General features: G+C 45.8%; 2 protein-coding genes across 2 annotated transcripts; both read right to left on the bottom strand.

Annotated features, from left to right (window-relative positions):
• Positions 1-387: 387 nt before the first annotated feature.
• On the bottom strand, positions 388-1,837 carry LOC131282895 (RGS domain-containing serine/threonine-protein kinase A-like). The gene is made up of 3 exons (XM_058312440.1): positions 1,832-1,837; positions 851-1,438; positions 388-764 (listed from the first exon to the last, which is right to left on the bottom strand). The coding sequence occupies exons 1-3, from the start codon at positions 1,835-1,837 to the stop codon at positions 492-494; spliced, it is 867 nt and encodes a 288-aa protein (XP_058168423.1). The 3' UTR covers positions 388-491.
• A 2,810-nt stretch (positions 1,838-4,647) lies between these two features.
• On the bottom strand, positions 4,648-12,096 carry LOC131281510 (uncharacterized). The gene is made up of 10 exons (XM_058310844.1): positions 11,765-12,096; positions 10,026-11,674; positions 8,217-9,932; positions 7,983-8,141; positions 7,538-7,787; positions 6,874-7,463; positions 6,419-6,748; positions 6,138-6,344; positions 5,563-6,048; positions 4,648-4,894 (listed from the first exon to the last, which is right to left on the bottom strand). Exons 1-10 carry the CDS (start codon positions 12,030-12,032, stop codon positions 4,853-4,855), a joined length of 5,697 nt encoding a protein of 1,898 aa, XP_058166827.1. The 5' UTR covers positions 12,033-12,096; the 3' UTR covers positions 4,648-4,852.
• Positions 12,097-12,727: the final 631 nt, after the last annotated feature.

Below are 12,727 nucleotides of genomic sequence, written 5' to 3'. Positions count from 1 at the left end.
TTGTTATTGTGCTTGACGTTAATTTTGATTCATAATATGATACACTATTATTCTTATTTTGCCTTATTGGCATCTGTAGGCAATTTAATATGATGAAACAATTTATTACGATGAAAACAAATCTAAACGGAAACCAGACAAATTTACATCTACTGTAAATAACTATAAAAGTGATTGCATCCTTTTCTCTCAATGCTGCTGCCCTCAAATAAACGCACATTTAAAAATAGTGTTACCATCTAGCTTAATTTGTTGAATATTTAATTACATTGAAATAATTACCAATTCCACTGGGAAGTCAATGCTAAACATATGGAGATTTTATAAAAATCCCTTTTAAACAGGCTGTACACAATCGATCTCGGAACGAAAGAACTAAACGAAGGGATCGATATTTTTATCGCTGCCATGTCAGGTTCCAATGGATAAAACTATCTCAACCGCAGGGCGCGTAAAGGCACAAGAGACAAACAGGTTGAAGGATGTTCAATTCAGTTCATCTCAATTCTACATAGCTCACTATCTTCACCGTCCGATACTTCCATGGAATTCACCTTATATCGATTGTACGGTCTGTAGGGTGTACGTGTTATGTTTTTGTCCCTCACAACCACCGTGGTAAGATTCTTGGCCAGATCTGGATGCTTACCGAGTAACCAATCCTCGCAAGACGACTGCTGGGTAGTGGATACATGCTGTTCAAGCCATCGATCGACGAAAGCCTGGAATTTGCGGTTCATACGCATCGTAACGGCTGGATGGCTCTATGGAAAAAAGAGAAATGATCGCTTATTAGCATTATATCGTACTACAAACACACTCAACGTATGTCCGCCACACCGCAGCTCACCTTTTTCGAGCGTCTGAGTGAACCTCTTCTGAAAAACGTGAAATTTTTGCCTTCTACTTGTGATGTCTTGAAGCTGCTATTCACCTTCACTTGTTCCGTGTCCTCTATGATCACATCACGATCGGCTCCATTCATGCTTGGCAGCCGCTCCGGGGAGGACAGTTTGCTACTTACAGCGCTGTCCCAAAATGGACTATTCGCGTTGCTAATGCTGTTGTTATTGATGCTGATACTTTTATTGTTGTTATTACTGCTTGTTACCGCGTTTTTCGGTACAGGTTTTTCTTCCAGCTGTTTGTCATTGCTAGACTCCTTGGATTGACCATCTTTATTCGGTTGCGGTGCATTCGTAGCTGGTGTTTCGTTACCAGGTAATGCGTTACCAGAATCACCGGTACTACTGTTTGGCAACTGTTTCGAATTGCTCGCTGAGCTCGTCGCTAACAGTAGATTTCTTTCATCGGAAGGATTGCTGTTATCCGTGGGCCTCTCTAAAGTAATTTGTGTCTTAGTTTGTTTGATGTTTCTAGGCAGGAACACAGGACGACGACGACGACGTAACGATGATCCGGCATACTGCTGAGACCTCTATTTTGTGTTGTGTTTTTGGGGTAGATTGGCGAAAGTACACGTGCAGAAAAGGAATTGGGAGAAAGAGAAAAGACAAATTAAAAATACCAAACAATATTGCTTTCATATCAAACATATTTTAACCAGGGTTCAGCGAACATCAAAACATTCAGTTGCCAACACTAGGGACCATAATTTCAATCATAAAACTGAGGAAAGAAAACAAATCTATGTCTATAGACGAGCCATACGAGTATTGAAAGATTACAAAATTGAAAAAAAACGGAAAGCGATGCAAGATATAAGAAATACATGCCAAATTATCAAACGATCTCATGGTTGGCCATGGCGCTGACAAAATGATCGAAAAGAAGAAAACACCCTCATGCACGCATTATTACATACAGCTACCTCCATATACTAATATGCGCGTTACATGTTAACCACCCACCACCCAAAATAAATAAAACAGTAATTCCAAGCAAATGATTGAGGCTTCACTAGTACAGTTTAGTAAATAAGTTACGACAGGAGCGATTGATGAATCGAACCATTCGACGCGGTAAGGGTTAACGAAGAGACTTTGAAGTAGTTTAGAAACTAATAATTTTTCGTTTTTGTACCAGGTCAAACATTAAGATAAAACATAATAATACTATACGCCGTTCGAAAAGTATTCTACCTTTTTGGTGTTGTAACCTTACTTTATAACATTTATAAATATATTTCTATCATAACCGATAATAATGTCACTGCAAAAATATAACCAAAACTGTATACGGCAATATTCATAGCTTAATTTAGATTACGTGTGAGTCACGTAAATTGGCCGAAATAACTGTGTATATAGTCAGAAGAGAAAATCAAACGTAATCGCTGATACACACTACTGGTTCTGGGTTCTAAAAGATATCTAGGAGATACAAAAAAAAACACAAATATTGTTTTCTAAAATACTTGATGCGCAACGAGCGAAGGATGATAACGAATACCAACGATACAAATATATGCATATATGTTTTGATCAAAAGAACTAATAACGAAACTAAAAGGTAACAAAATTGCAGAGGGCAAGCTCTACTACAGTTGTGCCCAAGACTGAGGATAACAAAATGCGATAAACAGCGATCAAACGTTACGATAGTAAAAGCAGTAGTAGTGAGAAAAGTAAGAAGATATAAAGGGAGCTAGAATTGGACGGAATAAACTTGCATAGAGTGTTCTATGTGATTTGTTTTTAACATACCTATTTGGTTTGTATGTAACTATGGCGCACGCGATGCTGCACGTTGTATTGAGTCAGAAGGACTCGGAACATCCGGACAGGTCATTTACTTTTCCCTCTAAAACCTCCGTTAGATCCCCAACATCCTTTTCAGAGTCATAAAACAGGATGGTGCACACTTTTCTACATATTTGGGGCAAAATCTTAAGCGCCTCTCGTAACAGCCGTTGATCATTGTAACGAACTATTTTACTTCGGAGGAAGAACAAATTCACGACGAACAGATGTTGTAGTCAGCCTTGAAGACAAATACTAGAGAAATACTTGGCGGTGAAATTTCAGTACTGTTATTGCATAAGTTATTGTTCGGCACGTAAAGGAAAGAAAAACAACTTCCTTTATACATGGTTTAGTTTTGTTTTTTTTTTCTTATTGTTTTGTTCATATTTCAACGACAGGCTCAACACAGTCGGAGAACACATTTTCGCTCCTTATAAAATATGTCCTGCCAAGAGTCGTTCAATTGTAACTGTCTTATTCTGCATTCCTAATGTTTTATTTACTCGTTTTCTTACAGTTCTTTTATCCTTAGATCGAGAATAAAATTACGGAAGAAATGCACTCTGAATGTGAACATCTCCTTCGGTCCGTCGTAAATTTAATTCAGCAGACTTCCACTTTCTACGTTAAATGTATAAAATATGTTTTTCCTTTATGATACACACCGCGCCTTTCACTTGCACCGCCATAACATATCGGCTAACTTAATCAAGATTTATGTTTTGCATCGTTTAAACACGATTGAAAATCGTGTGACAAATACTGTTTAATATCGCACCTCTCCCTAACCGCGTTCTTCATGGCTCTTGAAGACCTCTTCTTCTAGTTTAAGTCGTTATCGGGGCGGAGCCAATTTATGTTAATAATATTATATGTCAATCACACAAGATTGCAGAATGTATTTCCAATCTAGGTTCTTCAATATCCAATTCTAAATGGGTTTCTGTTTGCGGGGAAATTTAGAGCTTTGCATGTACGTTACTATTTTACAACTTTGTAAATCTAACCCTAGTAAGATAAAACTTAAAACACACTCTACCTAAGTTATTATGACCAATTCTTAGACCAACCAGCCAATGCTGAGCGTATGGCAAGCAAATTAACCGAAACAGCCTTGACTTGTTACATCCTCAGTAAGATTTAGTTGCTTGCTGTTTTTTTTCATTAAATTATTTTTATTTACACCACACATGTGGACACCTTAGGTGATTGATAAAACAGTTCGCCTTGCTTTTCTTTGCCAATATTGCAATAGAAAAATAAGCAAGATAAGGGAAGGTGTACCACCATCCTCCTATTTAGAGGAAACGGTATAGTACTTGGTTAATTGGTAATTAACCGCCTCACAACCTGATAGCGTTGAAAATCCGAATGTTCTGCTCCACGATACGCAAAGTTGATTGCATTTCCAAAACCAAACTCTGGAGCAGAATAAATTTCCAGTCCGATTCGATCATCTTCTATCTTTGGAGAGGATAACGTGGAACCGAACGTATGACGTCTTCGCGACTCATCGACTCATAAAACTGTACGCTGAACTATTCACATTTGTCTTTGTGCGTTCTACAATGCCTTGTCTCCTTTGCGAATATTATTACTATACCAGCAAAAGCAATCTGTTTGCAAAGGTAGATTGTAAGGAACTCATTTTTGCATATTAGTCATTAAATTCTCCACGGTGTGTCTCATTGTCTCATTTTTTCTACGGTTTGTCTCATTCTTGTTGGATTCATTTCAAACTAAACTTGTTGAATTTAACTTACGACAAAAAAAACTAAGAAAACCATTGCAAATACAAAATAAATAACCGAATATGTTAACGCTCTACATCGACGGACTATGTATGGTAAATATAGTTCGTTCTTGGTTGTCTGTCCTTGCTGTTCCCCGAAGTGGATTTTCTCAAGCCAACAATAAAGAACTTTATGTTTATGGATCCGTTTGTTTGGACTCTTCTTACAGATTCGTGTGTGGTTTGACCATAAAACAAATTTTTAAAAATAGATCGGTATGACAAATACGATTTTTCAATCACTTCCTAGTTGGCGTGCGCCACCTTCGTCCTGCAGTGCACACTTCTTGTTCACGTGACTTTACTACACCCCCTTTTTATTGGGACATGGAGCATTTTCTCGGTGGCTGATATATTATGATTTATTATTGTTTACGCATTGAACATTTTGTTTGACCTGGCACGGAAAAAAGAACATTAAAAGAGAAGAAGTATGAAGAAAAAAGGCTAAATTAGTGAAACGTTGCTTGTGTGACGCGTATTTTGTCGTTGGGCGAACAAAAACGTGCATTCTTTATTCAGGAGCTGCTGCTTACTCAAAAGCAAATGATGCATTCGGTTAGAAACAAAAAGGAGTAATAAAAATAAAAACATATAGGTGTTTGAAACAAATAAAAATTGACTTCATTAACTCGAATGGATCGAACATTATAGAGTCGAGATGAAGCAAATGAAATATTCGATTGTGGCCTCCTATTGCACGGACGTATCACGGTTTGGGTTTCAATCGTTCTATGGCCCATGAACACAGACGACAGGATAATTAAAATCATAACACAAACACCAAACGATAAATAAAAGCAAAAATAAATATGAATTCTTACTAAACAGGACATGAAATGAGCATGGCGCGTATTGTACTATTAAATTATTTTATGTACATTTAATAGGCGTACACTGTTCTTTCTCGAAAATTTGTGTTTACGGGTGAAAACTCCCGTTTAATTTAATTTTGCTCAACAAACCATACACCCGTTTCGATTTTCCAAAGAAAATCTTCAACCTTTTTTCCTTAACCTTGCTCTTGCTCACGCTCTATCCCTTTTTCATCAATTGACCACTTACCATCTCGTCGTCGGGCTTTTCGGTTTTTATCTCTGGGTTTCCTGTATTTCCTGCTCCTCCGCCACCCGATACTCCGGACCCAATACCTATGCTGGTGCTGCTACTGTTGGCATTAGTGCATGTGCCCATTGCGGTATTAGGATTATTATTGCATGGCACCGTCGTCGCTGTTGCTGCTGCTGTTGCCGCTGCTAATGTTCCACTACTTTTGCCGCAGGCAACACTCGATGATCCACCATTTCCTTCCGTTGTTCCGTGTACGCCACCATTTCCACCACCACCATCACCACCACCACCACCACTACCACCACCACCGCCACCGCCACCGCCACCGCCCCCACCACTGTCACTTCCCGTACCGGTGGCGGCGGGATTGGAGAGCCGATCGACGTACGAGCTGTAAGCCTGCGAGTTGGCAAAGTTGTTCGCCGTATCGTCAGACTCGGTATCCAGCAGCTCTATCGTTAAGCGACAGTCGATTTTGTACTGTAAACACATTAGAAGAGAAGGGTAGGATTAGTACTTAGTTTGCTCATTTAAACTTTGCGCGGTTCCTATTCCTTTGGTTCACTTACAATGTAGACTTTGAAACAATTTTCATCCTGTAGTATTGACTCCGCCTTTCGCTGGTAGGCAAGCTCGGCAGCGATGCGGCGGTTAGCGGTGCGGCAAAGACCTCCAGCACCACCGCGTCGCTGTTCGGCTTGGTACAGCTCGACCACTTCCGTCGCTCCACGTTCGGTAACGCAGTGCTGTAGCTGGCGAACCGCATTTTGCACAACCTAAAATTCGACAAAAAAAGCATCATTTTTATTCCTGTTAGATCAAAGCTTTTGCTTATGTCGTTGATACATACCTTATCCATCGTAAATGCACTGTATGCATGGATACCAAACATCTCTCGCAGCAGGTCCTCGTAGTTGCTTGCCTCCATGTTACCGTCGAGGAGATTTTTCAGCATATCCAGAAAAATGTTGTAGTACTGCTCGATGCGATGCTCATTTTTCGGCTTCAAGCGAAGCGCCATCGCCGTGCTACTGTTGCGTGTACTCTCGTAAGCTCGCTCTTCGGCGGCAATGATTTGCGCCCGCTCGTAGATGATTCGTAGTCGGTCACACAGGATCGCGTGTAGTCGCAGAAACAGGTACCAGGAGTTGTTGGTGAAGAACAACGTGTATGCTTCTTCCTGCAATGCACAACACATAATTGAAGTTGAGTATTCAACGAATTCTTGTTCCGTATAAGTTAGCCCGGTACCACGAACGAATTTTATTTTAATTTGAAAATAAAACCACCTTTCACTACACTTACGATATGTTTACTAACAGCATGCGGCGGAAGTGGGGGACTCATTGGCTGTGGTGCTTGCGATCCTCCACCTCCTCCTCCTACACCTCCTGTTGAACCACTGGAACCGGTTTGCTGATCCTGAACGGCAGCAGCGGAAGGAGCCCCTTCACTGGCACCCGTCCCCATTGATGATTCATTCTCATCTTTGACTTCCTTTTTGATTGCCAACTGTTTGTCCGTTGCCGTCGACCCGTCGACGGTGATTTCGTTGCCGCTGCCACCACCGTTGCTGTCTGCGTTAGGATGTGGTTCCGCCGTTCCCGCGGACGACGGCACCTCAGACGTTGAAGTGATCTTGTGAGAGCTACCATCGGCATTAGTCCCACTTTCACTGCCCTCGTCCTTGGTCGTATTGGCACCTCCTTCCGTTCTCGACGATGACGACGCACCAGCCGGAACCGTAGTTCCAACCGTTTCTCCAAAATTACTGCTAGAGTTTGCTGCATTACAACTTTTGTATGTCCAATTATTGGTAGACGTTGATTTCTTCCCACTAGACTTTGCACCGCTACCATCGTCCTCCACCTGTTCCCCGTCAGCATCTTTATCATCTATGGAGGCAAATGGAACGCCAGTTAATGACAGATGGTTTAGTCTGAAATATTGGTGTTTTCAAACAACGTACCTTCTTCCCGTTCATCCTCGCTCATCAGCTGCCGAGGCGCAAAGAAAAGATCCGGCACGAACTGCCGAAGGATGTGTTTGATGCGCGCCTTCTCTTGCTTCTGTATTCCCGTCTGACGCTTCACGTGGTGTATTAACAAATTGGCTGCGTCCTCCAGGACGGATTTATCTTTGTACGGGAACGTCATGTGTGGTCCACCGGTACTATGTCCTGTGGCCGCCGTTGAAGAATCGTCGTTTTGCTCGTGACGCTGGCGTGAGAGAACGAATAGATAAATCAAATGAATGATAGAAACAGCCCAACAGTTGCTAGCTACAATGACAATTCGTTTTACACGACACTACACAACATGCGCACAAATTTCCACACTTCACGGGAGGCCGGTTTGAACCGGGAAAAGACAAGGGGATCGAGGATAATCGAAATTGGGCACGATCGTGTTTACCTTCATGTAACTCACCTCATCAAAAAGTATCTCAATTTCATTGAACAAACTTTTCGATCGGAGGGCTTTGATGTCCGCCTGCTTAAAGTTGATACCCTGATGGTCCAGCGACTTAAGGTAGTACTTTTCGTTTTGGTCACGCCATTGCTTGTTGAAGCTCTGTGAAGCAACAAAATGAAGGATAGATTTATCAATTGCGCTGTAAGTAGGCCTTGATTGAGTAACCTTTCGTACCTTTTGCGCTTCGCGCCACTCTTCTTCCTTCGCTTTCATGCGTCGCAGCACGACCGGAACGGCAACAGCCGGGTTCTTCTTTAGCCCTTGTATCATGTCGGCGGCCTTGTCGCCGTAGATTCGCTTTAGAGCGCGCTGGTGTATCGTCGGCGAGGTGCCCCCGAGGCAGTCGTCCAACCGAAACCGGCTTAATTCGTCCTGGGACATACGTGTCAGCTTCTTCTGGATGCCCTCCAGCACACGGATGGTCGCATTGTTCGTCTCAATCACCACGTCCAGCTCGAAGCGTTCGTCCTCACACCGGTAGATGAACTCCTCGTATTGCGTTTTGCGAGACGTCACGAACGTCGAGTCTTCGGCCCACGTCGGAAACGATACCCATGTGTCGTTGAGCACGTCCCGGCAGAGGCTCGTCCGGCCGGAACATTTGACGCCTTCGAGCGACTTCGGCAGGGCGCAATAGCTTGCGCCAAGCCGCTTGCAAGTGGAAAGATCGATATCGGCCGCCAGCTCTCCTCCCTGCGACCGATCTTGGCGGGCGGCGGCGGCGGCGGCTGCCGCAGTCAAAGGGATACACTCGTTCGCCCCCGATCCGGGGCCCGACGAGGCAGGGCCAAGAAAGTCCTGGAACCATTTCAGTAGATCCGGAAAGCGGCTGAGAAATGGAGAGACGAGAGTCACCAGCTCCGACTTTGAGACGATTTCTTGATTGTACAGCGTTAGACATCGCAGGAAGTTTTCGTACGAATCCGGACTGCGTAGCGCATTCCGGACCTTGTCGAAGAACGCGTAATCGTTCAGCGCGCCATATTTGGCCGCTTCCGCCAAAGACACGTCTCGGCAGATGGGTTTGTGCCGTTTGATTGGAGGAGGTCCGCTTCCGTCTCCACGATCACCGCGTCCCGTAGACATCGCACCACCACCACCACCACCCGCCCCTCCTAGCACTATCTGCGAAGAGTAGGACGGCGAACGTTTCACGGCATTGGATCCTCCGCTGGACGAGAGGTTTGCCATCACGGGCACTACACCGGTTCCGACCATGCCCGGTGGAGCGCTTTGCGCCAGGACAGCACCACTAGCACCGTGCACAACCATACCAGTTCCCCCAGCCGACGATATCGTGCCTAGCGAGGCGCCATGTATGTACTTCGAGTTCAGTCCTCCTGCGCCAACTGAGACTGTACCGGGTCCCCCACCGCCAGCCGCAATATGGTTGCGATCTTTATCCATAAACACAACTCCGCCTGCTCCACCGACACCTCCAACTATGCCACTACCTCCCCTGGGCCCGGACATACTTCCGGCGGGGACGGAAGAAACTATCGAATACTCCTTTCCCTCGGTTTGGGAATTACCAATGGGCGAGTAGTCTCTCTCATGTGCAATTCTCGCCATGTTTGCCTGCTGTAGGTTGTTGTACATCTTCAAACTGGCGTTCGGCAAACCTCCACTCATGGCACCGGAATTAGTTAGTTTCTTGCTTCCACCACCACCACCAGCAGTGGCGCTTCCATGCACAACTGTTGCCATCGCGCCTCCAGCCACAACCGTCCCCGTTCCGCCGGGCTGCCCCAGCTGCTGCGACTGCTGTTGAAGTTGAATTTGCTGCTGCTGATGGGAATCGTGCAAGACGGCGTTTACGAAGATGTGATTGTTCTTATTGCTCGACGATACATGATGTTGTTGTTGTTGTTGTTGTTGATGTTGTTGCTGCTGTTGTTGTTGCTGCTGCTGCTGATGCTGCTGTTGTTGTTGTTGCTGCTGCTGATGTTGTTGCTGCTGCGTCTGCGACTGCGACTGCGAGACCTGATTTTGATGGCTCGTGGCGTCCGGTAGGAACTGGCCGAACTCCCGCAACAGATCCTCCTGATTGTCGAACAGTTGGGCCACTTGTGTGTAGACCTCCGCCTCGGTCAACTGCTTCGAATTCGTCATGCAGCCGCCGGACTGGGCACCTTCCTTATACGTTTTTTGCTCCTTCTGGTACGTGTGCAAAATCTCGAGGAAACGTTTGTACTTTTCCGGCTCGGAGTGAAAGCGATTCTTGATTTTGTTCACGTACGAAATGGCATGGTTGAACTCCACTGGCTGGTTGGTGGTCGCTACGGCCGCCACCACTGTCGTCGTAGTAGAAGCCGCCGCCGGTACTGCTGGACCGCCCTCGGACGACACTTGCTGATGCTGCTGTGGTATCTGTTGCTGTTGCTGATGAGTCGAAGTCGATTGCTGATGATGCTGTTGCGGTGCTTGACTCGCTACGGTTACCGAAACCAGGCCTCCTCCACCGGTTGCAGATGCTGCTCCTGTCCCCACTGTTTGTTGATGAGAAATTATTTGCTGCGAGATCATTCGATGGATTGGATTCTGCTGCTGTTGCTGCGAAGCGTCTATCGCCGTTACGACTGTGGACGATGTCGTCGAGGGAAGACTTGCATTGCTCGTGACCGATCCGGTCGAAATAGTACGCTCTCGATGATGCTGCTGCTGCTGCTGATGATGCTCAGCGCGGGATACAAAGTTTTGCGGCACTTGCGGTACCACCGTTCCTGCTACCGATGACGCCGATGTCGTCTGTTGTGTCATTGGTTGCGCATTCTGCGCCGTTGCTGGACTGGCATTGCCTACCGAACCACCCGTCGCCTGCTGTAGCGCACCAGCGTGCGAGGGTGCATTAGCACTGGTTGCAGCGCTCACCGTTGTAGCTGCCGCATGTCCACCACCGTATGCCATTAGATTCACGGCGGTGGTGCTACCGGCGTTAACCACGTTCGTCCCGCCGCCCGACTGCACAATTTGGCCGCCGCCTTGAAAGATCGTGTTGTACTTGTGAGGAGATGGCTGCTGAGCAATGGATGTCCCGGTTGACGAGGACGATGGCATCGAGACGGACACCTGAAAGGCGTACCCTTGGTCGTTCGCCTGCAGCTCGATCTTGTACCCGGGCGGAAGGAACGTGTTGAAGCCCACGATCAGCTCCGGATGGCCCTTGAACAGGCTCGACACCCGCTGGATGACACCGGGCGTGTCGATGCTTTGCGATTTGAACTCCTTCATGATGTCGAGGAAATCATTGTACACCTGGGGCTGATTGCCGAAGCGGAACTTGACTTGGTCCAGGTAGCTGAGCGCATCCTCCACCTTAAGGCGCTGCAGCTGCGCTTGGCCCTGCACCGACTGTGGCGGGCCTTGAGATTGCACCCCTGGCGACATATTCGTTATCAATTGCCCACCCGAGACCCCCACAATACCGCCGGTGGTTCCGCCGACTGTCGGTGCTCCGGTAACAGTAGCGATGGAGCCGGCATTCACAACCGCCGCACCCTTATGGCCTCCTCCCGATGCACCACGCACCTGTGTCGCGGCGTTCACCAACTGTATTTGCTGCTGTTGCGTTGTCTGCTGCTGCTGTTGCGGTTGGCCTTTGACCAGATTACTACCGATTGCCGAATTGTAAGCTACAAACAGTTTTAAAAAGAGGGTAGACAGTTAGCATCTAGACCCTCCGCATACATACCACAAACAAGTCGTCTGTCTTTGGTACTTACTTGTCGTCGTGTACTGGACCGTCGTCTGTTGCGGTGGTGCTATTTGTGTCGTCTGTTGTGTCAGGTTGGTGGCCGTCGTGCTGACCGAATCGGGCGGAGTAGTCGTTTTTATGACGTTCGGTGGGATCTGGTACTGTATCGTGGAGCCAGCGGTGCTGGCAACATTGTGCGGTGGTTGCGTTGTAGTGATAATGCGCTGCTGTCCCGGCGGCGGCGGCTGAGCCCGCGGTTGTCCGAACTGTATTTCTTCCGTTCTAGCACGCTTCATCGTGGGTGCATTTTACCCCCAATTTTGTAATCGCCACAAACAACCAATTGCCACTTGCCTTTATGTTTCAAAATGCACTGTAAAGATGTTTTTATGTCGATTAAAGATGCACAACAGTTTTTCGCTTGGCTGGGACCTTAAAACTTCACTGTTACCGCTGCACAAATGACTGTGTCCCGTGTCAAATTTACTTTCTGTTCACTTTAAACTTCACTCTCTGTCGCCTTGTTTCAATCACTTTCTTCCAAATATTCACCCGTAAGATGTCTGCAAAAGAAAAGAAGAAAGCAATTAACAGATGCGGGTTGAATGTTTCTTGAATTGAATTTGTCTCAAAACAATCAAACCTGAACTGGTGATTCTAACACCTAACATGTTTCTTTGTTCCTTCCTTACTATCATACCGTTACTCCTGTCTTTTTCTTTGTTTTCCGGTGTGTCTTGCTCTTTCGACCGCATTCTATGTTGCAAAACTTCGGAGACCAGAAGCACATCATAAAGCTCCCAATCACCGAACTACCATGGAGCATAAGAGAAACAACTTCTCTTACTTTGGGACGTTTTGTACTGAAATACAACGAGCGCCACATCGCATAGGGAGAGCAAAACATCTGCTAGGAACGATACTTTATCGATTGACGCCCTCCGTGCTTCATTCCTTCCAGCCGCAGATGATTCTTGTCTAACATACAAGA

The sequence above is a fragment of the Anopheles ziemanni genome, chromosome 2, assembly GCF_943734765.1.
Source record: "Anopheles ziemanni chromosome 2, idAnoZiCoDA_A2_x.2, whole genome shotgun sequence".
NCBI classification, from domain to species: domain Eukaryota; kingdom Metazoa; phylum Arthropoda; class Insecta; order Diptera; family Culicidae; genus Anopheles; species Anopheles ziemanni.
This window is presented reverse-complemented; position numbering and strand designations above follow the sequence as displayed.

What these genes read in the sequence shown, in the direction of transcription:
- LOC131281510 (XM_058310844.1), bottom strand. Translation starts at nt 12,032, where the DNA reads ATGAAGCGTGCTAGAACGGAAGAAATACAGTTCGGACAACCGCGGGCT. An exon ending in CCACGAGCCATCAAAATCAG is followed by an intron (nt 9,933 to 10,025) that starts GTCTCGCAGTCG and finishes CAACAACAACAG; the next exon opens with CAGCAACAACATCAACAACA. An exon ending in GTGCATTTACGATGGATAAG is followed by an intron (nt 6,345 to 6,418) that starts GTATGTATCAAC and finishes GTCGAATTTTAG; the next exon opens with GTTGTGCAAAATGCGGTTCG.
- LOC131282895 (XM_058312440.1), bottom strand. An exon ending in CACTCAGACGCTCGAAAAAG is followed by an intron (nt 765 to 850) that starts GTGAGCTGCGGT and finishes TTTTTTCCATAG; the next exon opens with AGCCATCCAGCCGTTACGAT.